Source organism: Mus musculus, chromosome 12 (assembly GCF_000001635.26).
Source record: "Mus musculus strain C57BL/6J chromosome 12, GRCm38.p6 C57BL/6J".
Classification (NCBI taxonomy): Eukaryota; Metazoa; Chordata; class Mammalia; order Rodentia; family Muridae; genus Mus; species Mus musculus.
Genome location: NC_000078.6, coordinates 50,479,478 through 50,507,056, shown reverse-complemented (window position 1 = coordinate 50,507,056; position 27,579 = coordinate 50,479,478). Strand labels below are relative to the sequence as shown.

General features: G+C 38.7%; 1 protein-coding gene across 13 annotated transcripts in view; it reads left to right on the top strand.

Annotated features, from left to right (window-relative positions):
- Prkd1 (protein kinase D1) overlaps positions 1-27,579 on the top strand; it is a 308,046-nt gene that overhangs the window by 142,215 nt on the left and 138,252 nt on the right. For all 13 annotated transcript variants that reach the window (XR_001780432.2, XR_001780431.2, XR_001780430.2 and 10 more), the window contains exon 2: positions 17,016-17,154. Coding sequence is in view for 5 of the 13 variants with exons in the window: in XM_006515586.2 (XP_006515649.1) it covers positions 17,016-17,154 (139 nt within the window). In the remaining 8 variants the exon portion in view is untranslated. The remainder of the gene's footprint in view (positions 1-17,015; positions 17,155-27,579) is intronic.

Sequence of the window (27,579 nt, the reverse complement as noted above, 5' to 3'; positions counted from 1 at the left end):
TTAGGTTATACTCATTTTTTTTCCTAGTCTATCTTTATATGATAATTTCTCTAAAAGGGTCATCTCCTCACTCTGTTGTTAGACATTTATTTTGGGTTCTTATTAGGGCAGTCTGACTCCCTAATTATACTTTATATACAGTGTCTTCTACATGAAGTCTCATGAGTGTCAGGAATAGTGTCTGGTTTTGTTTATCACAGTATCTCTAGCAACAGACAGCATGTTTAAACATTTGCTCATTATTTACTGGAGGAATAGCTGTGAGCACTTGTGGTAAACAGGATGTATTTATTCTACCTCTCTTTAGAGCAGGAATGTATGTTATTTGTGTTATGGTGATCAAGGTAAGCAGGCTTTCATCATAATTTCTGGTTTTAAGACACATTGGGGAACACAGTCCCCTGAGAGCACATGGTCAGAAGTTAAGAATTGTTGACTAAGGTTACGAATATTCATTCTCCACATACTTATTGTAAGCATGGTTTAGTGTTGGTTTCAGTCTTTTGACGCAACAAAGCTGTGTAGGCAGGTTCTTCAGCCCTGTGCTCTTGCCTGTCTAAAGGAACAAGCACTTAGCCAATCAGCTTGGTTGCTGGCAGTAGAAGTCTGGAACATTTGAACTTGCCTCCATTGTTCTGAGGAAACTCCACTACAGTGACTTTTAAAGTTATGGCTGCTACTGAGGTAGAGCTACTACTTCAGAAAACCTTGCTCCAGTCATGTCTAGTTGGCAATGACTTGTAAAACTTTTCCTGTTGGGATAATTCTCAGTAAATTACAAACACCCTCAGGACAAGAGTAAGCCTTCTGCAGTTACTCAGCAAAAAGGTTATGGTTGTCTTAATGTAAGATTTTGATTGCTTCATAATTGAGGCTTCTGATTGGAAGAACTGGAAACTGGGCACATATAATGCTATTCTTCATGGAGTTAAAATGTGTGTGTGTGTGTGTGTGTGTGTGTGTGTGTGTGTATAAGCATATATCACGTATTTCTCATTCTTACTGGTTTACTAGGTGGTTTCTCTTGTGTACTTTGAATGTACCAAAAGGTTATGTCACAAAGATTTCTGGATAGTCTCTTCTTCCTCCCATGTCTTTAGCACAGGTATAGTAGGTTGAGGGCCTAAAAGAACAGATATTCCCTAATACCATAAGCACTGGGCAGTGGCAGCTAAAAGTCTAAAATGACGCTGAAGATTTTAAGTGCCAAGTACTTAAGAGGCTGAGTTCTTGACTCACTGCATGGCTAGGAGGCTGCAGGAAAGTGTCAGTGATTGCCTAGGCACTGAGAGTTGACCCTACAGAGGATGGCAGAGGGATCAAAAGCCGAAAAGCAATGGATAAACAAGCATGTAAGGCCGAAGGATTAAGAGCTAAGGATGTAAATCCAAGAGATACAGCCAAGGTTCCCTACACCCATCACCAGAAGTTGATGAATAATAACACTTTGTGCTGACAAAAGTCCAGGTTCCCAATGTGCATGTTTTGGGGTTGTAAAACTAGCTGCTAGGTACAGAGCTGTCAATGCGAAGGTCCAGAGCCTATCCTGATCACCTAGAGCAACTAAGTGTCTACCTTTGAGAACTTGTCATCCAAGTGCCCCGTTCTCAAGGCTCAGATTTATAAGCCTCTGGAGTGTGAATCCTTTTCTAGTGGTCAGGAGGTAGCTCTGAGAAAGTTGCTGCTATATGTTTATGGATTCCATCAGTAGATAGCACCGCCCACCTCATAGTAATTGTAACAGTTCTGTGACATTGGCTGTCCCGACACATTTGCACGTTTACTGTGTATACCCCTTCCTAGTTCTGCTATGGTCAATCGTTAAGTTCACTTCAATAAGAGAAATGTGCTATGTTTCCCTTCAAACCATTTTCCTTAGTATTTATTTGTATGCTTCTGGGCATCAAGGTATCATTATATTGTAAAATATAAATTAATCATTTATAGAGTTATTGGTACCTTAGAAAAAGGGGAAAAATTCTCCTATATAATTGCAAAGATGTTGATTTCATTCAAAAGTAAGATTGGAAAATAAAATGTGCATTCATTTGGAAAGCCTCTGTCTCCGTGTTGGCCAGTAGCAAATGAAGGTAATTCTGTTAGGGCCCCAATGTTTCCATTTAAAATTCAAATGCATAGAATATGATTGTCTACTAATTTAAAATGAAAATTTAACATATGTGAACCACTGACCAGACAATGCTCAATGCTCACTAAGAATAATATTCTGATATAGTTTCAGAACAGTGTTTATACTGACCTCAGCTAATTCTGAGACTGTGTAGTCTGCCGGTTTGTGAAGAACATTTAAAAATAAAACAACTTGAGAAAAATAAAACCCTCTTATTCATAAATATCTGGTTTTTCTTGGGTATATTTTATTCTGAGTAATTATTTTTAAAATGTAAAATCTGAAACATACATTTTCTTTGGAAAGGTTTTCATTAAGATAGGGCACTTTCACATGAGGATCTTGAACATGTTCTTGAACAGGTGGAACCTGGTGATCTTGTGGGCGCCCTTGAACTTTTGAAGGCCAACACAGTCCACAATGAAGTCTCTCTCCTCCGCCTTTTGGAGCACCACTTCCATTTTCCATATTTTTAAGTCTGAAAGTCTTGATGCTCATGGAAGAATTCACGTGTCTGCTTTCAATTAATCCCATTTCTATTGTGTAAGAACAGGATAACCCGGTAAGCATATGGATGTCTATATAGTCATCAGGAACACAGCAGACCTGGAGAAACTAGAGGGAGAAATGAGAGCTACCCAGAGGGATCCCAAGGTCAGGAGCACACTGTCTTTTGTCTTAATGACACCAAGCCAGATTTTCTGTTGCTGTTAAGAGATCCAGCCTGCGGTCACCTGGCATCCATCCAGCTGATGGCCTCACTACCACTACCATTTTAAAGAACCATTAGTAAGAACTACAAATTACCAGGCAACAGTCGCTGCATATCTTAAGTAACGTATGTAGGTCTTATTCAGTCTTTACAACCCGTGTGTTTGGGGTTTCTGGCTAAGAAAAGCCCTCAGGGATTTCAGGTTTGAACCACGTTCACTGGATGTCAGAGTGCTATTGGGGTCTCTGCTTTACAAGAAGTGGCACCATCCAAGAATAAGGATGGAAGCGTAGTATGGAGGAGAGGCTACTGGCTTCCTTTTTATTTATTTATTTATTTATTTATATTTATTTATTTATTTATTTATTTATTTATTATTTTTAATGGCCAAGAGTTACCACCTAACATGCACTCTTTGTTTTCTGGGCATCAATTGACTCATCTCTAAGATGGTTATGCAAAGGTGATGATCACTGGAAGTTTTAACTTTTCTCTAAAGTTCTTAGCATTGGGCAGGCCATTTGATTGGCTGTTGGGATCTTTCACTTTGTCCTGTACATACATCCATTATTCTCATTCAGAAAACGGGGAAGCTGTCTGAGAGATTTGAGAACACTGTAGTGTGTTATAGCAGTAGCTTCCTTCACAGGAAGACAAAGAGAATGGTGTACATCTGTTTTCATTTTCAAAGCTGCACATCCCATACCTAATTATTGTCGTATGAGCCATCTTTGAGCATTTACTGAGACTTAATAGTTCTCAGACGCTCGACATCTGTTAAGACATAATGCAGATGTGTTTTTACACCACAATCGTGAAGCTCTCATTAATTATTAGCACCTGTAATAGTTTGATAGATTCATTTTAAATCTTAAGAAAATATATATATACAACAAAACAATGATTTAAACTACCTGTAGGCCGTGTATCTCCAGAAGTTACTACATTGGAATTAATGATTGATTCATTTATCCATATCACTTTTGCATTTTTTTTAGTAGATGACATGATTGGAATTAAAATAGAAGAAAAAATTTAGCACCAAATTAAGCATCCCAGTGAATCACAAGAACCATCTGCCCCTTTTAGATGGGGATCTAGTTTACTAGACTCTTGTAGCAGCATTTGACACAAGCATCAATATTTGTGTGTGCTTACAGAAGAATTTATAGTTACTTCAGTCTTGAAAATGTTCACTAAGCTAGGCTGTTTGTACATCTGTAACTGTAACTGATTTTAGGATCTGATAACCAGCCTATCATTTCAGTTCTAACTTAAACTTTAATGAATTAGCTGACCTGTCTTTTTTGGAAGATATTCTTTCTCTCTTAGTTAATCTTTTTCTATGTCTGTTTATGTATTTATTACTATAATACAATTTTAATGTAAAGATCCACTCTTACCCCATGACTCACCTGACTTCCAGGTCAATAGTACCAATATTTGGGGTGGCCACCAGCAATACAGGGACTCTACCCTTTCTCTTCTCTCCTCCTTCCGCTATAATAAACCTCTCTTTAAAACTAGAAACAAAAATTTAATTTAAAATGATGTTTTGTTTTTTTTTTTTTAAACTGATATTGAATTCAATAAAAAAGTATAGTGGGAAAATAAATCTTGAGAAGATGTGAGCCCATGGCTCTAGCTCTGACTGGAGGCAAACAAGTGTGGAATAAATGAAAGCCCTGTTTTTATTGGAAAGGAAGTCTCTGTTTAATCTTTATGGAATAGTGAAGAGGACTGACTCAAGTAGCTCTGTTTCTAAATCCAAGCCTTGAAGATTGCTAGAGTTGATAGACACCTGGTGGTAGCCACCCCTGAACAAAGGCCCCATTGGCTTTTGTTCAGTAATATGACTTCAAACAGTCATATGACTTCAGGTACTGGGGTGAGAGAAGACACTGCGGAGGATGAGAGCCCTGGTATGAGTCTTTGCCAGCATTCTCTGCATGTTGGAACCCAGTGCAGTGGTGGAGAAAAGAGCACCGCGAATTGGGCAGTGCATGCCTTTGTGGCTCAGTAGCAAACACAGCTGATGTTTGTCATGTCCTGGTAAATGAATTACACACCTTCCTCTTGTGTATGGGTTCATATGTGTGCATGGGTGTACATCCAATACATTCACATGCTTGCAGCTTTGGTTGCTCATTGGATGTCGTCTACTTTGTTTTTGAGATAGTGTCTCCCTGGACTTGGAGCTTACTAATTAGGTTAGAATGGCCGATCTTAGATCCTTCTGTCCCTGCCTTGGACCCACTGTTGGGATTATGATCATGTACTGCCATTTCCAACATTTTATTTAGGTTCTGGGAATTCCAATTCAGACCCTCCTGTTTGTGTGGTGAGAAATGTAGACTGAGCTATCTGCCCAGCTCAGGTTATGAATCTTCCTGTATCAAGTACCAACTATATTATTCATTTGACATTTTCATAAGTTTTTAAAGCTATTTTATGTAAATAGGTATTATATGTATTGTCCCAAATCTGTATTTTAGGCAGAGACAGGAGTCACAGGGCAAGGTAGAAGCATTCTCTTAAAGGTGTATCTCACTTTGGTGAGATGTCAGGAAGAGAGCTGGGCAGAAAGGAGGAGGAACCAGGGACACAGGGCAGATAAGAGTAAGGAAAAAAGTTTTGAAGTTTTTTAGTTCTGTTTCTTGTGATCATTCAGACACTACCCACACAGCTTTATAGTCATAGTCTTGGGTTCGTGTGCTTCCCTTTAAGGACACAAATCTCATAAGAGCAGCACAGTTGTTCTGTTTAAAAGTTTGTAGAAACCATCTGTTGATTCCTCATTAATATACCTAGAATGGTGGCTGGCTATCTTGGTTTCCTCAGTTGACCCAGTTGACCTGAGGACCCGCTGCTCAGAACCAGCTCCTCTTCTAGAACTATCTTTTTTATAACTTCATCAGGTGAGCTGAAGGGCTGAACACACTCTTTGGCACAGTTGATCACTGTGCTTTTTGAGTCTTTCTGCCCATGGACACACGTAACCACTATTCTGACCAAGGTATTATGTTGTAGATTTTTGTAAAGTTCTGATAATTAAGAAAAACCAGTCATACATTGATAAGGTGATCAGGAAACATGCAGTGATCCAAGAAACATCTTCTAAGAGAAAACTGCAGTGTTCAATTGATATCACCATTTCTGAGGACAATATTTTAATTCCAGGTACTTTACTAAATCCCCACCTTTTATCAAAAGTAAGCTGGCAAGGCATTTTCACTTCCTAATTGGGCCCAGTTTCTCTCTTCTACTTCCCTGAGTGGTGGATTAATCTGCTTGTAGGATTGCTTGTTCCACACCTCTGTGATTGGCCTCTTCTATGAAAAAGCATCCTTGTTCCTCAGAGTTCCCGTTGGCCAGGTTGCATTTCAGCAACTCATTAAAACATGTATTTATTCTACTCTGGAGTTCATTGTCTGGCTAGCCATGAATTTATAGTGAAATGTAACAGTAAATTGTGCTCTGTGGTCACCAATGCCAAATGATACACACAGTAGCAGAAGGGTTTCCAGCATAGGGCAGGATTAAAGAGCTTAGGACCAGTGCTGGGGTTGTTGGCCATATTTTCGCAGTGGCCAGTTTTGTTCGAGGCAAACTTGAGGAAGCTGGGAGTCACTTGTCTCAGATGTTTGTGCTCACAACCACAGAGCCAGGAGAAAGACTGGGCTGATCATGTAATAAGCTCCAGCGGAGTCTGCAAGCGTCTGTGCTTTTTGAAAACCTGTTTAGTTTAATGAGGGTTTTCAGATTTCAAAGCTCACACACCTTTGCATAAAAACAGATGATTATGACCAAATTAGGGAATGTTGTTCCAGGAGTGTTTCCCCCAATACCTTTTCCTGGAGTTGTCAGCCCTGTTACTCTGCTCTTCACCTCCCAGACATCAGTTTGAAATATGCTTTTGAAAGTCTTATTGTATAGAGCCTCTATTCAAGCAGAACACTATGTCACATAAAAGAAAAGCCTTTTATAGTCAAAAGGGATTATGCGTATATTTTCCCTCTTCATGAAGAACAGAAAGAAAATCTTTTGGAAAAGCAAAACAAAAACAACAACAACTTCAGATTCATCAGCTGTCCTTAGAGGCCAGGCCAGTGAGGGTTTTGTTTTTTGTTTTTTTCTTTTTTCTAAGCTCTATAACCTGTTCTAGTAGGGCCAGAGGAAAGCACAAGCACGGCTTTGCTGGGAGGGAGCCACCCTTCAGTCTGTCACACACAGCACAGACTACTCTTAGTAAAAACATGAATATTTTTGACACTTTTCATCTTCAGCCTTAAGTCTTTCAACAATACCTTTCATATTCATGACATATTATTACTAGTATTCTATCTTTTTAAGAATTCTTTAAGTCATCTTAAGACAATGGTTACCCTGTGAAGCACTGGAGTCCTCTGAATCCATCACTCACTACATCTTGTCCACAATTTGAGAAAGAGGCACAGCACTGAATGTGGTGTTTAAATGCCAGCAGAGCACCCAACAGAGTGGAACCTGTTTTGAACAAGGTCGAAGGCATGTGGCCCAGGATGTGCTGTGCAGACAGGGTAATTAGCCCATCTTTGTGTGCTGGGCTCCTTATCTCTTTCCACTCAGTCTACTACATCAGCTTTGCCTTTGTTCTCGTTTTGTTTTGGTTGCTATTGGAAAATACCCAACAGAAGCAAGTGTAAGGAATGTAGGGTTTATGCACCTTGCACTTCTTAGTTACATTCTGTCACTGTGGGGACATCAAGGCTGGAGCTCGAAGCAGCTAGTCAGCATCCACAGTCACAAGCAGAGAGAGAGAGAGAGAGAGAGAGAGAGAGAGAGAGAGAGAGAGAGAGAGAGAGAGAGAGAGAGAGAGAGAGAGAAATGAACGCATGCATGATTATTGCTTGCCCTGCTTTTTTTGCTCTCCCGAATCTTACACAATTGAGGACCAAATGCTAGGGAATGGTGCTGCCCATGACAGGCAGGCCTTGCTGCCTCAGAGTAAGCAAGACAGTCCCCAATAGACACGTGATAAGCCAACCTGACCTCGAAATTCCCTCACTGAATCTCTATTCCCAGGTGATTCAAGGCATGTCAAATTTACAATTAAGACTTAACCTTTAGAGTTTCGTGCAGTTTAATTCATTCAATTTACTGGCTTATAGCCTTTTAGCCTTTTCTTACCATAACCCAAGTACTGACTGCTTTAAAGATTTTTTATTTTTTTCTCTACTTTCATGAGTAAAAATGAGTCATCTATATTTGGGAACCATATGGTTTCCAAATGGGATATGTACAATTAATTATCGCTTTATATATTTAATCTCTTTAAAATTTTAATGTAAAAATTTCTATGTAGTGTATGTCTGAGTACCAGGGAAAGAAAAGAATAGAGAAAGAATATTTTTTTTTTTTTTTTTTTTTTTTTTTTTTTTTTTTTTTTTTTTTTTTTTTTGCTGAAAGGAGGAACAAGAGAGAGGCGAGGACAGGAGGCCTGTGCAGATATAGAACTCTAAGAACCGACTGAAGGAGACAGCTGGTCATTAGGCCAAATGTCAATCTGGATACCCATGTGTTCTGGAATGAAACTAGAAACTATTTTCTTAGCCATCAAAAAGTAGCAGAAGATGAACTAAACACTAAAATGTCAGGCCCGGATCTCTGAAACTATAGAACGAAAGTGAGGAAACATTTCAGGACGTAGGAACAGGAAAGGGCATTTTGGATAGTACCCCAAAGCACAGGAAATGTGAACAAATTGTGTCATCCCAAATCAAAAGGAACAGTGTATCCCATGAAATAATCAACAAAGTCAAGAGATATTACCCAAAAAGTGAGATGATTACTAACTATACCAATGACAAAATTAGTATCAAAAGTATATAAAGAACTCCAGTAGTTAAAAAGCAAAAGCAAAAAGCTGATAAAAATGAGCAATGGACATAGTTTTCACAAAGACATGCAAATGGCCAACAGGGACACACAAGCACACAGTATCTCTAATAGTCAGAGAAATGAAAATCAGAACTATGGTGAAGATTCATAGTAACCAAGTAGAACCCTCTAAACTCTCCTGTCTCTGGTCCTGCCTGCCCCTACGTTCTCCCCTCTCCCACCCAGTTCCCTTCCTCCCTATAACTCCTGTGATTATTTTCTTCCCCCTTTCTATGTGAAATATCCACACTTTGGCCGTCCTTCTTACTAAGCTTCATATATAAGAGCTCTTTTGTATATTCTGTCTAAAAATATTGTTGTTCAAGTTGAGAGCTTGATGTTACCAGAGTCTTGGGAAACAAGAGAAAGTAAAAGAACCAAGCATCACTGAATGTATGCTAAGTCATAGTCAGATAAGAGAAAGCCTACAGTAAGGGAACCATCCAAAATGGATTGTGTATTTGTAAAGGAAATGATACATGTTTGAGGAGATAACTATGCTTACTGTAATCTATTTCTTACATAATATGTATTTGTTCTTTAAATAAAATGCCTCTTCTTGTCTTGAGTAATTAAATACTTATCTTCTAGCTGGTATGCCATTTGGGCATTTTAGAACATGTGGCCTTGTTGAAAGAATCTTGTCACTGGAGTTGAGTTCTGAGGTTTCAAAAGCCATAAGTCATTCCCAGTTCATACTCCTTGCTTTTTGTTTGAAGTTGGAGATAGGAGCAGGCTCTCGCCAGGCAACTGCCGTTGCTTTGCTTCTCTGTTGCCAAGTTTCCACTTTAATGGTGATGGATGCTTATCCCTCTGGAACTGAAAGCCCAAATTAATTTTTCCTCCTAAAAGTAAAACTTACATATATGTCATGTATAGAACTCAAGATATAAAGGATGAGTGATTTAAAGTATGTCAGAAGAATGGTTAAGGACCCATTAATTCTATGTGGTATAAGAATGACCATTTCAATGGGAGGCCTGTCAGACACAAAGACAGATACTTAGAAATAGTTAATGTAAAATTGTTCTAAAATACCTAGCAGGATTACAGGTATGTGTACTTCACAACAGTGCTTCAGATGTTTGAATAAAAACATATAGAATTTTAAAAAGATGTCAAGTATGTAAGAGTTCATTATCCTTTGTCATTAACTTATAGAAGCAACAGAAAACCATGAGCTACATGGCCAATGTGCTTGATATGCATGGAACTTGCCACTCTATAGAAGTTAAATACCTATGTGGGCTTTTGCCTCATTGTCTTTTAGCAAATGATGTTCATAAAGATCAGTTATAGTCTGAGCTGTGAAACCCGAGAAGGTGTTAAAAGTTGCCTGTCATAGTGATTGGACCTCAAGAGAAATAACTAGGAGTAAAGAACATGAAGACTTTATTTAGAAATTATATAAGTGTCACGTTACAAACTGTTAAATTAATGAACAATTAAAATGTATATTAGGAACCAGGCGGTGGTGGTGCACGCCTTTAATCCCAGCACTCGGGAGGTAGAGGCAGGCGGATTTCTAAATTTGAGGCCAGCCTGGTCTACAGAGTGAGTTCTAGGACAGCCAGGGCTATACAGAGAAACCCTGTCTGGAAAAACCAAAAAAAAAAAAAGTATATTAGGTATAAAGTGCATTTTAACATTTAAATTGACAAAACTGTATTTTACTATGTATTATTATTTACAAGTGTATGATATTCTATTCATTACGGGTGGCTTAATTGAACATATTAATATGTATTTATCTAAGAAGCTATTTTTCAGTTAAAACATTTATTCTTCCCTTGGGCTTACAGACAAAGATGGGTGACTTAAAAACAGGGTAAGCTTTATATCTCTGTCTTCATTTCCTATCTGTCTCCTTTGTCTTAAACTGTAGGTCAAATTGCTGTTTAAATCTACATGGAGTTAGTAGTCGTTTAAGAAACATGCTTTAAAGTTGATCCCTCCCATCTCAGTTTTGACACCAAGATGAGAGTAATTAATTCATTTCCAACAGATTGTCCACTTCCAGCCTGGACAGGTTCTGCTTCAGATTCCTGGAGGGGTGCCCAGAGGTATTCAGAGCATACAAAATGTATTTTAGGAAGAATGGAACCTTGTGGGCAGATTGCCCAATGCTGAGACTGCCCCCTAAAGAGAAGCAATCATTGCAGTGGAACCAAGTTTTCCCCATTCCTAGATCACAGGTCTGTGAAATAAACATCCTGTGAAATAAATGGATAGAGCGTGTCCCCTGATTGCAGCTGTGAGCAGCAGCACTTTCCGCACCATCAAAGTGGATGGCACCAGGAGCAGTAGCAATTTCCTCAAGCAGATCTGATACTTGAACCAACAAGACCACAGTTTGAGTACCACTGACTCCCCATCCCCATTCCTGGAGAGCCCTGGATACAGTTGCCTTGTTCCTGCAGACAGATCTGAGATGTTTTATCTCCTGTTGCTTTCTGGTGTGATCAGATGGAATTACATTTCTATTCTGGTTTTCATCCTTAGGGTTTACATTTATTCTGTGGGAAAACTTTGTGCACCTGAAGTCTTTGGACTGAAGAGTGAGGTATCTGACCTCTTGTGCTTATGCCTATCTCTCTCTCTCTTTTTTTTTTAACCTAAAAATACCTATCTAATCAATCATTTGACCAGGCACCGGAATATTATTAACTATAGTCACCGAGTTTTACAATAGATATTTTGAGCTATTTCACTGTTGTAACTGAGAGTTTGAGATGTTTCACCAACCTCAATCCAATTCCTACCTCATCTTCAATCCCTTTGGTAATCACCACTTACCTCTCTGTTGCCATGACTTCAATTCTGATAGATTCCATGTATCAGCGTCTCTCTCTCTCTCTCTCTCTCTCTCTCTCTCTCTCTCTCCCTCTCTCTCTCTCTCTCTCTCTCTGGCCGTCTCACCTCGCTCGACATAATTCCCTCTAAGGCTCATTCACCTTATTGTAAGTTCTAAGATGCCTTTCTAGTATGAAGTATGAGTTGCTCGCCCCTGTGGTGCATCTGTAGCCACTTACCTGTTCAAGAATATGAATTGTACAAGAATGAACAAACAAGCAATTGTAGATGTTCCTGCAAATTCCCAATCTCCTTCCTCTGGATGTATGTGCTCCACTTATTCTACTTGTGGTTCGCCTGCTGGTATCTCTTTTGGCTCTGGAAGCTTCATTCAGCTGAGCTTCAGAAAACAGTGTTGAGGAAATGGTAAGATATGTCACAAAGTGTAAGAAAAAAATCTGCAAAAAGCATAGAATAAAAACTTATAACCAGAAAATAAAAAAATATAAAATTGGAAAAAGAGATAAAAGATGTAAAGAAGAATGAAGGAATTAGTCACACTTTCTCACTGTCACATACTCTGAGAGTGTGTGTGTGTGTGTGTGTGTGTGTGTGTGTGTGTGTGCATGTGTGAGTGTAGGAGATGTGTACAATGACAAACATGTGAGACAGCTATGGACTTTGTAAGGATACATAACAGCCAGAATCCTCACCCACTGCTGAGAGATTGCAAAGGGAACTGTGACCTTGGAAATGCTTAACAGCTTATATTAAATTCCTTTAGATACCTACTATGCACATCAGAAAGAAACAGGTATGTTCACATACAAACTTCTGCGAACATTTGTGGTGACTTATGTATAATAATAAAAATCTAAAACTAACCAACCTAAGTGTTTCCTAGCTCTAGCATGGATATGCTCACAGTAGCACACATCTGGTGCTGTTAACGATTCAGGAGTTAGGATGGAATAGTTTCTTAATAAATACCATAACAGTAAGAAATCTCAGAGGCCAGGCTCAGATTTCTCTTTTCTTTTTCTTCTTCGTTTTCTTTTAACTTACTTGTTGTTGATTATTTCTGTTCGGTTTTAGTTTTGGTCTTGTTTTTTGTTGTATTTTTTCTTTGTTTTGTCAATTTGACTCAAGTTATTGTTTCTAGCAAGAGGAACCCCACCTGAGAAACTGCCTTCATCATATTGCCTGTAGGCAATTCTATATGTTATTTCTTTGGTGGGGATGGGAGGCTCTGGCTTACTGGTGGGGGTGCCAGCATTGGGCAGGTTGTATTAACATGCAGAACAAGCCATGGGGAGCTAGAAAGCCAGTCAGAAACATTTCTCCCTGACTTCTGCTTCAGTATTGCCTTGGCTTCCCCTAATGGCTGACTGTGACCCATCAGCCAAATGAATACTTTCCTCCCAAGGCTGCTTTTGGTCTTTATGTTTATCATAGAAATAGAAAGCAAGTAGGACATTAATTGATGCCAGGATCATGAACTCTTAGGAAAGACCCAATCATGTTGTTTTTAGGAGGATGGTGGAATGAGTTTGGAACTTTGAGCTGTTGAAAGTCCTTGAGTGCTCAAGGCTTTATGATCCCTTGTAAGTGCTTAGAAAGCAGGACTGGTGCCGAAAGAGATGCATACAATACAGGCCTGGCTTAATGATATTTCAAGCAGAAGCAAAGACTCATTCAAGGCCATTCCTGTGGTATTTCAAATGAAGGATCTGCCATTACAATTACCTGTGGTTATAGGATCAGCAATGATGAATGAAAGATTGGCACCAATAAAGCAAAACCTTTGCTTTAATGGGATGGTTGATACTGGTTAGCTGAGGTAGGCAAACTAGCTGTGGTTAAGAAAAGCATCATTAAGGCAAAACCTTCGGTTAAGTTAATGCCTCAGGGTCAGCACACAGAAGCTGTGGTCTGGGATGGCTACAGCTAATTCTCATGCTGGCAAGTAAAAGAAGTCTTGTAGAAGGGTCACCCAGTGGTACTGGCTTAGAAGCCATGGGTGAGTCATGAAGAATAACTGAGGCTTGATACTGTGTGGCGGGGGTAGGGAGGTGGCATCCCCGAAGAGAAACGAGAAGAGGCCATTGGTGAAGGTGCAACCTTAGTTGCTTTGGAGACCCAGCATATTGGAGCTCCCATGAGACCAGTATAGCAGCATCTGTGTAGTGGAGCCATCCTGAGACTATGAGACCATGTGTTCTGCAGATGGCAGATCCAGAGAAGCAGAACATAAAAGCTCCTTAGAGCTTCAACAATTGTGAGGCCCAGATATTGGACAGTGGAAATTTGGTTTTGCTTAGATTTGAATATAACTATGCCATGGTTCTTCCTCTGTACAATAGAAAGTGTGTAACTCACTTTCATTTTACAGGAACCCACAATGAAAGTGACTTTGGATACACTGAATATTTAAAGTGTTTGAAAAAGCAAAGACTTTGTGACTTTTGAAGTTACATTGTGATCTTTGTGTTAGCATGAACTCTATTCGACAAATAAGCAAGGAATGATTATACTTGAATAGTGGTGTATTTGTGGGTCAATTTAACAAGGGTCCAATTTTGCTGGCTATTTCTTGTTTGTTTGTTTGTTTGTTCGTTTGTGTTTAACAACTTAACATCATCTGATGATGTTGAGAAAATGCCTTCATCAGATTTCCTATAGGCAAATCCATAGTGTATTTTCTTTCTTTTTTTTTTTTTTTTTCATAGTGTATTTTCTTAATTAGTGACTGCTGTGGAAGGTCCCAGTTCACTGGGGGTGATATTGCCCCTAGGCAGATAGCTGTGGGTTTTATACCTAAATCAGATAAGCTAGCAAGTAGCAAGTCAGTAAGGCACATTCCTCCATGATCTCTGCTTTAGGTCTTTCCTTCTTTCCCTAGTCATAGGGAGATTTTAGAGTGGGGGGGGGGGGCGGTGCAGGTCAAGAATGTCGTTGGAGTAGTATCAGTATTGTATGTCTCCATTGATTTATCTGTCTATCTCACAATCAGTCTATCTATCTATCTATCTATCTATCTATCTATCTATCTGGCATCTATGATTTTTAAATCTGTAGATATATATAGCATATGGCTAAGCTTTCTCTCTCTCTCTCTCTCTCTCTCTCTCTCTCTCTCTCTTTCTCTCTCCATATGTGTGTGTGTGTGTGTGTGTGTGTGTGTGTGTGTGTGTATCTTATAGTTATGTTATATATTTTTCAATGCTTTTAAGAATTATACTCCAAGTTTAAATTTAAATGTATGTTTTTTATACTGTTACTATTTATGGTATCATAAAATACTAAATAGTTAGAGATAATCTTACTAAATATACCTAAGTTGTATAGACTGAAATTTATAAAAAATTAAAATATACCTAATATATAAAGCTATATTTGGCCCCTAATAGAAAACCCCTGTCTAGAAAATATATTTCTCTACCAATAAGTCTATGGAGAATCACTGAAAAATCATAAAACAATTTTTGTGTATGTACAGAAATTGACGAGGTGATACTGAAATCCACATGGGTTATGAGTAATATAATTTAATACAATATATAATTTCCCAAATTACCTTGCTAGCCAAGGAACTTGAAGGAGGTATTATAGTACCCTAGTGTCTAGGCTTGGTAAAGAGCTGTGATAATTATAAATCGAGTGTGACACTGGTGTGAAGATGGACACACACACCCCACACACTCATTCTGAGAACCAGCAATACTACTCCTAGGTGTTTACCCACATGAAATGAGAGCATATGCCCACTAAAACACTTGTACATAAATGTTTGTAAACTTTTTATTTGTAGCAACTACAAATTAGGGGAAAAACAGATGTTCCTTTGTGGGTGAATGGACAATTATGCTAGATCCGTTTAATGAAATACAAATAAAAATTACCCATGCAGTGTATATGAATGAATCCTGGTAACATTATAACAACCACAGGAAGCTATAAGATAACAAAAAGGACCTGGAACATATTGAGCAGCTTCCATTAGGTGAGACTACATCACATGGGCTGGTCCAAGGTCAGGAGGGCTTTCTATCCATGGTTAGATTGTATGGAGAGTGGATGGGTGGGAGGGGAGAGGAAAGGGCAGACATCTTCGGGCCAGTGGCCATGCTTCATCACTTGATCATGCTTTTGTTTGTATGAGTGTGGCTGTTCAGTAAAGCAGATAGATCCATGTGCTTATGTGCATTCTATGTGGTATTCAAAGAAGTGGATTTTTTAGAATAATTTTTGTCCCTTGTTTTTAAGACAGAGGAAAGCGGTATTTCCGTTTTCTCTTTGTTCTCTCGTGCTATGATGATATTATTGAAGACATTTTTAAAAAGTGAACTACTTTTTTTCCATTTTAATTAGCACAGTGGAAGTGGTGACATCATTTCAGCTGCTGCGTTTATTTTAGGAAAGTCTAAGAGATATGTAGAAGTAGTTTTAAGCCTTGTCATCAACATAGACTTCTAAGAGCCCAGAATGTTCTGAATATGTTTATTTTTAATTTATACAAAAAACCCTCCCATGAATGAAGCCCTTAATTTTATGAATAAGAAAAAGTGGGATTCATAATACACTGTACTGCCTTTCAGAATATATTAGATTCTGGACATTTATTCCAATAGAAAGCCTGGGGTGGCCTGGAACTCCACATATGACAGAGGCTAGCCCGGAACCCATGATTCTCTACTTTTCCTTCCTCCTGTTCTAGAGCGGTGCGACTCTGGGCATGGTCCTCCTCTCTTCAGTCACATATACTGCCATGGGCATGAAATCCAACACCAATTACGGTATCACAAAAGGAACCTTTTCCTTATCTGTCTTGTGACTCTCCCTACGAGATTACAGAGCTTGACACTGGAAATGGAATGTTGATCAGTAATCCCATGAGAAACTTATGTGTCAGTAGAACTTTGAATATCCCAAAGCTCCATTTGTATCCGTAGCTCATTTGTCAGATAACCCAGTGTAATGCAGGTTCATATGACCCTGCATTTGTAGCCTCAAGGAGAGCGAGGGAAATAAATAGTGAGGGGAGCCAAAGGAGAGGTGTGTCCTCTAGCCTGGTTCTGTCTTGAGGCAGAGTATCCAGATTCCACTTCTGTGCCCACAGTGTGTTTGGCTTCCTTGCCTCATATCTAGTCTTCAGTGTGTCAGAGCAGACTGACCTGTTTCTTTGTCAAATTGTCAAGTTATGTGTAACAAAATTTTTATAAGCTGATTTCCTCTTTCAGGTGAGAAAATGCATTCTTATCTCTATGCCATCTACTCTGCTGAGCTGAGTACCATTCTTAATCATGTCTCTACAGAAACTTCTAGGAATTTTTTTTCCCTTTCTTTAAATGTGAAAAAAAAAAAAAGAATTAGAAACCTCCTTGGTCATTCGTTAATTTTCTCTTAAGACAAAACATTTGTGGAAATTGTGACATTTGAACTCTCGTGTCTCATTTGCAGTTCCCCGAATGTGGTTTCTATGGACTCTATGATAAGATCCTGCTTTTTCGGCACGATCCTGCCTCCGACAACATCCTTCAGCTGGTGAAAATCGCAAGTGATATCCAGGAGGGTGATCTCATTGAAGTGGTCCTGTCAGGTAAGATCCCGATTTCCATGTCTGTAGATTAATTATTTGCTTTTAAGAAGAATTTTTGGGTCTAAGCTACTGTAATACAAAGCATATATGCTATACCGTGAGATGCTTTTTAGCTCTGTCTACAGGAACTTTCAAACTTATTTTGGAAAAACCCTGGCCTGCATCTGTAACCTCAATACTGTCAGGCTGAGACAGAAGGATCATGCATTAAGACCAACTTGAGGTAGAGTGAGTTCCACATGAGATTTGGCTACCTAAATAAGGGTGTTTCAAGAAAGAATGAAAACCGGAGGAGAATTTGTCCATTTTCCCACCTAGGAAGGACTTTACTATGTATCTCTAGTATGTGCTTCCTCCCAGACTCTCAGCCATTCCCACCTACACCCATCATCACACCCATGCCCTCAAGTATCCTTACCCCTGTCGACTCTCACTCCATTTTGCTATTTGAATGAATTGGCTAATAGCACAAACAAACACTTAGCTCACCAGTGATATGAAGGTGCCCATCAGGTCTTCAAATGTTTAGAAGCCAACACAAAATAGTAGAAAGAACTTATTTGCTACTGAATGCCAAGACTCAAAGCAGCAGCGATAGATTAGGTCCAGCCATGCCTCTGATTTGAGTTAGCTCATTCACTGAGGAGAGCTGTGCTTGTCTGCCCAAATATGTATTTGTGTCTTAAAAGTTGTTGCTGTTAGTACTGTGTGTGTTGATGAAGAAAAGGAAAATGTGTGAATCGACCATTAAAAATGTAGCGTGCGCAAACAGCTGCAGCACAGGTCCTCCTAAGGATGGAGAGCTGAGGCAGAGATCATAACTATGCCCATATTTTTATTGTTCCATTTTAATATTGAATCACTTTGGAGTAACTGGGATTACATGGCTCCTCTCTTCTCTCTGACTTGTATTTCCTTCAGTCTCTTTCACTTTGGGAGATCCAGTAGCTTCAGATTGCTGGACTTCATTTCTTGGAGTTCTTTACCTGGTCTGTGCTTGTCCATGGGCGCCCCAGCCTTCATTCTCTGCATGTGCATCTGCTTGTTTAGTTGGCTTGGCCTTGCTTCTGCTCACTTTCTTTGTCTCTGCTGATCCTCGATGTCTTGGTTGTATTAATGTCACTAAGTTGTGTTGTTTGCCCCACTTGCATGGTTGAGCTTGTTATCACAATTTTCATTTAACAAAAGTAATACTTTTCTGTTGTTTATGAATCTGAACTGTTGCTAAATACAATAAGCAAACACTTTGACTCTTCTTTATTAAAATTCTAAGCCATCATATGCTTCTCTGTGATGCCTTTCTCTGTGCTTTTCTTGCAGTGGTTTACTATATCTTAGCACATAGAAGTTGTCTTCTGACTGTTCTGAATGCTAGAAGCTAGCAGAAAAAAAATTATTCAGAGAAATTGTTTGCTGCATGTGTTCTTCTCTAAAATTCACATTAAATCTACAGCCAGACCGTTCTGCAAAAAAGGTATTCTGTTTTCTTTTGGATAGGAATAGCATCCAGACATGCATGAGAACTTTTTTCCACCCAGGTTTTAATTTTTTTCCTATTTTATTTTTTAAACAACAAAATAAAATATAATAAGAGAAAAAAAATCACATCAAAGTTGTACAAGGCAAACCAGCTGACAGAAAAGAACCCCAAGAACAGGCTTAAGAACAAGAGACCCACTTACTCAAACATTCAGGAGTCCTGTAAATGTACTAAACTAGAAGCTGAAATATGTATAGTTCAAACCTACGAAGGCCCTGTGCTTGCTGTTTCAGTCTCTGAGATTGCAGGAGCATTGCTCAGTTTATTTAGAGACATTTGTTATCCTGGTGTCCTCCATGCTCTTGGGCTACACTCCTTCAGTCTCCTTTCCATAGGGTTCCTTGAACTCTGTGGGAGAGGGGAGATAAGATGGAGACATGCCATTTTAGAGCTTTGTGTTCCAAGTTCTCTCTCTGTGCATTGTCTGGCTGTGGTTTTCTGTATTTGTTCCTTAGAACCTTTAGATCCATGTTCTAGTGTCTGGTACAGAAAGGTACTCTAAATGCTACCAAAAGAAAAATGTTAACACCAATCCAGGTGTAGTACCCATGATCTCCATAAGATATGTTCTACTTGCAAAATATGGCAGGGCAATGGTGGCAGAAAGCTTGTGGGAGTAACTAGCCAGTGTCACTCCACAAGATGGAACCCATACCCAACCCTGCTTGAGTGATGAAACATAAAATGATCCCTAATGATATTCTGCTATACTCATAGATAGGTGCCTTATTTAACCATCATACGAGAAATTTACTCCTGCAGCAGATACATGAAGACTTTTAAAACTTGGGTTTCTAGATTTAATTTCTTCTTCTCTCCATATTACTTTTGTATCTATGCATATTATATTCATATATACATACATGCATAGATAGATAGAGATATATTCAACATTGTTTAGATGTTTTCCATTCAGCTGTGATCTTCACAGGCAGCACTAACTTCTTGTCCTCCAGTCCTGCTCTCTGGACAGGATTGCACAGATTACACAGCAGTATAACGTAAGGAAGACAATTGAGTCTTCCTAGGGCACTGAAGGCCATGGGGACAAAGCAGCATGGCTCATATGACCCTTGCTTGATCCAGGTTGGATATGAATGGTGTGCTATGCCTTACATATCATTTTCTAGAAGTGCTCTTATGGTTCATCTTCACCAAAATCCCACCTGCCTTTTGATATTCCTCTTGGAGACTATAGTTTTACTATTAAGTTTTATTGACCTAAATTGTCTGTATTCTATTTCTTCCCATAATTACATTTAATCTTTTCCTTTGCCATAAATATAATGTTATTTTTTATATTTAATGTCTCACTATCAGAAATATTTCATGACAGAAAATCTCAGTATTGCTGAAAGAACACCTGGGGAAAATATATCTTTGAGGCAGTTGATGTATGTTTGTTTCTTCTGATATTCAGCAGTCTATCTCTTGCTTCTCTGATTTCTGAGACCTTTCACCATCACCAGACTTCTTAGAGAGTTCATAGCAAACTAAGCTGTGGCTGGGTAATTCATTGGCTTTGTCTTCCTATCTGTTTGAAACTCATGACTTCTATAACTAGTAAATTTTGACCCATTGGCCAACGTTGATGGATTGGGTTAGGTTTTAAAAAATATAAAAACAAACAAGCAAAGAAACAAGAACCATGGATAGCTGTGTTGCTGGGTATTTGATCACACTGTGAATCCTAAGATTGTGTTATTGACTGAAAATCCTGTTTCTAGTTGTGGTGTGCCTTGGCCCTTAGCATACACCTTTAATCCTCATGGTAGGAATATGGACACACCCTTAGTATACACCTTTAATTCCAAACAATGAAGGTAAAGTTAGTTTGTAAAAGCAAGTACCCATCTTTGGAAGTTATATCTAATTGAGTGGCAGACAAAGTGATGGATCAGAGAAAGGTTGGCAGAATAGGATCTGCCCAATTCTCAAGAGAAGGGAGAGGAAAGGGAAGGTACTTGAGGGGCAGTGCAGACAGTGAGGAGGCCGTTTTACTGGGACAAGTGTACAGAGAATGCAAAGGAAACAGAATATTAGAGCATATTGCCAATGTTAGTCTCAGGCGAAGCAGGACAATTCAGGAGAGGCCTAGAGAGAAGCCAGATTGAATCAAGCAGCTTGGAGAGGAGTTTTGAGCCAGAACAGCTGAGTTGACCAGCCAGCCAGAGTCCAGAAAGAGCTAGAAAGGGGTAAGCCCATTCAGCAGTAAGTCTCAGAGGCTGAAATATTCTAGGCCTAGATAAGATTTTCTGGAGTCTAGAAGCTTCCAGGACTAAGCCATGGTAGCAGAGAGAGTAAGTCTTGGAGACAATCATTACAGGAGAACTAAAGGTACTTTTATGTACCTGCTCTATACGTTGATGTCACAGGGCTCTAGGCCACACCCCCAACTCTGGCAATTGCTCTCCTTTAAGAAATAGACTAACTTTATAACCAATGGTTTGAAGGAGGAAACAGTACACATGGATATTTCTCTTCCCATGTCAAAGTCACATCCAGAATCAAGTGCATGGCACCTAGCAGAAATGTCATTACAGTGTTCTTCATAATAGATTATTATGGAAGCCTGATGAATTTGCCAAAGCAAAGCATATTGTTGCAGGCCTATACTTTCATAGCCTCAACTCTGTTTGTAAGCTTATTTTAATATTTATCTGTAATAATTTGGTATTTTTGTGCATGCTTCTGTGTATGTGTTATATAAATGCTCACATCAGGAATAGTCAAGGCTTCCATGTGTGCAATCAGTTTGAGGTCAGTTCCCTTACACTTTCTAGATCCTTGTAGTAGATTGTGTATTATTATCACTTTCATGGAAAGCAGTTTCCTTCCATTTGTATTTAATAGCTGCTCATGTTCAAAAGCTTCATTAAAAAGCCAGAGCTTTATCCTATGAGAAGGTTTTCCTGGCCTGTCCTCAGTCACTGGGCCAGGAATTGAAATACAGGCAGAGAAGATCATGTGTCAAACATGAAACCAAAGAGCTGTAACAATTATTTGGAAGTAGTAAATATTAAGAGAAAGAAAAGTTGAAGAGGACTCACAGGAGAGCTGCAGCCACCAGAGAGTGTCAAGATTCCTTTTCCCTACTTTCCTGGTGTCCTTTCTTATCCTTCAGTGTAGTTGCCAAAAGAGTGAGGCCCATCCTAAGTGATGAAGTACTGGTCCCATGTATGTAGAGTACCAGTCATGTCCTCTATGACTATATTACTATATTACAGTCTGTAATACCTGTGAGGTTTTGCATGTTTGAATTAAAGATGCAACTAAAATATCACACACACTAATATGACTGGGAGTCAGGTTTTTTTGTTTTGTTTCATTTTTTTTTTTCTTGCCTAAAGATAACGTGCTGTGCACAACAATTGAGCACTTCTCAGAATCAGACCATCTGGGCTCGTGCCTTTGTCTATTCTTTGCTACCAACATCCTCATCAAGTCATTTAGGGATTCGTGATTTCCTCATCTGTGAAATGACAACAGCCTACTCCATAGGACGGTACACAAAAATAAACCAAGCATGTAATCCTGTAAAGCACTCAGGAATACCCTCACCTTAGAAGCCACAATACGGGCAAGCTGTAACATTGGTCCTTCCTTGACATCTCTAGGCAGACATTCCAAGGAAGCCAAACCTGATTACTGAGGAATGGCAGGTTAAGCAAGATTTAAAAGATTCTTATAAAAATTCACCTAAACTTTGGCACAACCGTAAAACAATACTTTGCAAATTCCTATACCAAGTTCACTTTATTACAGGGTGGTTTTAGCTTCTATTGAGCACCTATCAGCTCTTGCCTCTACGGTCCTATAGTTCTCCAGGCCATATCCATGAAATGATTGGTCCAAACATAAGCATCTAGTCTTTATGTTGAAGGCACCTCCCTCTTCTTGCACAGAGGGCAAGAATCTTAACATAAAACAACAACAACAGCAACAACAGCAACAACAACAAAATGTAGAGTCAAGAATCTGGGGGGATGGCTCATTTAACCCATGCTTGTCATCTAAGCATGAGATCTGAGATCAGATCCCTCAGAACACTTGTCAGAATCTGTTCTTGATACCATGCAGCTGTAACTTCAAAGCTGGGAATGGCATGCCTGATGCATACTGGTATGTTTGAAACCACATTTCAAGAAACTTGAAGTGACTGAGGAAGACATCTAGTCTTGGCCTCTGGCTCTACATAAATGCATCTGTACTTATACATCACATATCCATTTGCAAAGACCAGAACAACAACTGCAATACCATAAACAACAAAATAATGCCCCTATGCGCACAGTGGGAAGTTACAAGAAAGTAAATCTTTGCCACTAGGCAGCATTCCTTTGAAATGTACTATATCACATCACTTTTTGCTTTCATGATGTCTCAGGGTAGCAGAGCAACTGGAAGGTCTCTGCAGCATTTGTTTTAACTGCCCACATCATGCAGGAGCTGAGGCTGTGCTGGAGTCTGACACTCAGTGCTCTATCAATGTCTAGTGCTCTATCACTTACCTCAGTGTAGCCTTTTGATTTGGAACCAATGAGCTGAAATCCCTGAGGACATATGAAAATTTCCTTCTCCAGTTTGGTAACTTCATATTTCCAGGAAGCACTGATGGTGTTTTAAGAACGGAGGATAAAAATGAGCTTTCAGGATCCATTCATACTGTCTTTATTATAGAACCAGAATCCTCTTCTCCCTCAGGAAAAAAAAATGAATGTTTAATACAGCGATTCAGACTACAGTCAGGTGAAGGCAATTATGAAGGTTCTTGCTTAAACAGCTATGTTGCAGCATACAGGTGGCTGAGTCAGGAGGGTTGCCACAAGTTTGAGACAGCCTAAGTTACATAGTGAGTGTTGAATTAATGAAAAAAATATATGTTCAGTATTTTAATCTATTCAGTATTAAATGGGATAATACTCCCACTGCTCATCCAGTGTCCTCTACAATGTCACATCCCTGACTAAAACTAAAATCATGACTTCTTAATCCAGTTTTTCTCTTAATAGTAAATAAAATATAAAATATAATGCCGAGAAACTAAGTTGTTAATGTTGTTGAAATGTCCTCATTTCTTTCTAGAAAGTGTAAATGATTGAGTCCCATGACATCATGTCATATACACGTCATAGATGTGGTCTATTGCTTAGTGTGGCTCAGTCCCTACCTAAAATACCCAGACAGGAAACAGAACTCTTGAGAATGGCAGGCCAGGCCACTACTCATGCCACACTATAGGGAGCAAGTTCTTATCCACTCTTCAGTAATAAAATTTGATTATGGCTGGGACCTTCCCAGACCTAACACTGAGTAGCTGGGGTTGTAAAAGATCTGGGCTTTAGCACTCAATATACATTTCTTTGTGACAGATTTTGACATAGAAATACTCCAGAATGAATGGTGATTCGGGTTTGGTCCAGTTTCAGTTACAGTTATCTGCCCCATGTCTTCTACCTATTGTTGATCAGATTATCTCGTAGAAACAGCTTATTTGTTGAAGAGCAATCCTGCTTTGAAACCTTTGCAGTTAATTTCATGCTATCTCTCATGTAAAACATGGTCCCATTCAGTATGATTCTTGGAACTTGTGGATGTGTCTATTATGAGACCACATAACACTACTTGCTTTAGTCATCATTTTTTTGTGTGTGTATGTCTGGATGCTGAATTTACTGGGCTTCATCAGTTTATTAACTCTTGCTCATAGGCTCCTGTTTCCATGTTGGTTGTATTCATGGTGGCCCTGGAGCTGGACTCAGACTTCTGTTTCAAGTCAAGAAGAAATGGGGGCTGATGCCCTGGGATTCTGGCTCCCCTTGCATGCATCTCTCAATACTCTCTGGCTCTGCAGACTAGAACTCTGGTCTTCATCTATCTAACAGCACAGCTTCTCTGCCTAAGGGGGTCAGCTGACAAAACCTATGGGAAAAGTTGAATCATGTGTACCAGCACTGGAGTCCAGATCACTATAGATCTTGGTCAGTATACATGTCATGGTTTTCGGAGAACATGTCAAACTCCTCTCTTCACAGAGAACTAGCCTCAGGCTTGTCGTCACCATCTGGCAAGAGGATAGTACTTTAACTGCCATCCAGAGAGACAGGAAGAGTACAGGTCCATGAGAACCACACGGAATGGGCTTTTTCTTGTATTCTTTGGTCACCATTTCATCAGAAATCCTGAACATTTACTTCTCCAACTGCCAGTTCATTGTCTTGCATATTTAAAGCTCACCTTGTTACATGTCCAAGATACAAGGATCAGAGGACTTTTCATACTTACAGGTATTCTAGAAAATATAATGGCTTTATTTTTATATTTTTATTTTTTAAATATGACCACAGGCAAAAAGCCTTCTGTATATGAAACATGCTATCCCAATGAGCTATGTCCTTTGACCCCAAGAGTCTTATTAGTCTATCTTATTTAGCACTTTCAAGTAAATTTTGGGAACTTACTGTTCCAAATAAAATCTTTACATGTCATTGATACATAAACAGGTGAGTTGCAGAATTTACCCATGGTATTAAAACTGTTTTTGATAACAATGTTCTTTTCTAAGTAGCTATTTCCTGGCTTTACTTCTGTAAAAAGACAATATAGATTTCTTTTTAAATTTTAAATTAAAGTATAGTAAAAATTTACTTTTCTATTGTCTTAGACAGGAAGGGTTCTTGTGATCTCAGTTTAAACTAGAGAATGAAAATATTTGGATTCTTATTTCATCCATCTTTAAAAAATATGAATTTCTGATGCAAAATTTGACTAAGAGATTTGCAGTCCACCCCTCTTCTCTCTTAGACAGTTTATTGTGAAAACTACTAACTGTATCTAGCTATGTGTATCCAATTAAAATTATATGAAATAGAAATTATGTTTCTAAGTCATACTCGCTTTCCCTAAATGTTTCAGCACACACCTAGCTAAAAGCTGCCATTTTTACCAGCAAAAAACAGTTCCAATAAGTAGAATAGGTGAAGGAACACAACTTACCCACAAAGATCACAGCCTAACCACATACTTCACACACACATACACACACACACACACACACACACACCCTGCAAATAATGCTATGCCTGTAATACCTTAGATATGACACATAGAAGACTGTGACAGGTGATAGGACGATATTACAATCATTATTTCTGATCTCTCTGGAAGGAATTCTCTGACATTACCCTCTAATATCCTTATAGTATGACATATTCAAGCCTAATGCCCCACAGGACTCTTTCTAAAGAAAATGAGAAATGCTACTCTTAAGAATTCTCAATTCTGAGCCTATGGAATATTTTTATAGCTGTAAGTCAATGTTGTTGACTAATTCTATGTATTTAACACAATATTTCTCCAAAATCCCTTAGGTTTTTTTTTTTTTCCTATTTCACTGTGTTTCACAGAGAGTAGTATACTCTACTATGCCCAACATCATAGGCTTAAACTCCAAGGGGCTAATTTTAACTGTCAGATACCCCTTTTTACTCTCTGGATAGCACTGGCAAAGCTCTTAGCGTTTGGTGACAGAGTTTCTTCATCTTAACTGGAGATTTCCTATGATACAGTTCATACAGCCTAGTGCCTTGCATTATGCTGCAATATGAGGAATACGTATACAGTTCCTGAATGGCTTTGTGTCTTGATGTCTTAAACAGTTCCTGAATATATATTGCAGTTTATGGTAGCTTACAAAGTTATGCATTGTAATAGGATGTCAGTGGTACCATTATTATCTGTTAGAAAATAGAAAATTTAATTATATTTCTAAATCTTAGAACTTTTATTAAAATACATGAAGAACTGATATAATTTTGAAGAATATTTGTTTATTGTTTTTAATCAGTGATGACTTTTTCAGGAAAATAAATCTGAATCTAGGAGAATTACATCTAGATTATTTAATACAATTTTAGAAAAATATTGTGGATCTTGATTTGTATTATTTACATTGATTAGTATTGATCAATGTAATTTCATGGTGTCATATGGATGGATTATTTCTTAAACTACAAAGACATTTGAAAGTTCATTGAAATCTTTCAGTGCAATGATAATTCCCTGGTACTAGGAAAAGTTATAAAATATGCTTATTTCCATATTCATTTTTATATTAGTGTGTCTGTCTCTTTCTATGGCAGACACACAGACAGACATAAAACACGCACACACATACTCACATGCGCATGCACACTTTACTGAAGAATCCAGAGGACGAAAGAAAAAGTTGTACACACTGTTAAATGGGTTAAATGGCGTCATCGCAGCTGCTCCTGTTAGCGGAGGCATATTAGACTCGCCACTATGGGACTATCTGAATGTTCCACGGGAGGGGATTATTTTTGCTTGAGCTAAAAGATAGTTCATCATTTGAAAAGCTGCCAAATACCCAGTCTTTGATGTTCTGTGATTGGTGCTCAGTGTCTCAGCCATGCCACAGTCTGCCCAGCACTCTCCCAGTGGTTGGCATGGCACTTTCTTGCTTTTAACATGCAGCCCATATAAAAATCTATCATAATCTTCCAAAATTAGAAATGCAGCTGTTTTAAGTCTTAACCAGCAGTGACACTATTCATTATGCCAGTATGGGAGTTAAATACAAAGATGCTTTGGAAAAGAGCAGTGTTGCAGCAGAATGGTTGTGTGTCTTCACTTTCTAAGTAGTTCACATCCAGAGACAGATCACAAATGCTGACTGCAGGTTTTCCCAGTGTACAAATACAAGCAGTTTCTCCTTTACTGAATATATGTTAATACAAAAATAAGAGTTTGAGCTAACTCTGATTTTATTTTCTCTGTTGTGAAACAATTTCAGCCTTTTAGTTTCTAGGAAAAGAAAACTTTTTCCTGCTAACCACTTTTCCTAGCTTGTTCAGTTTTTATTA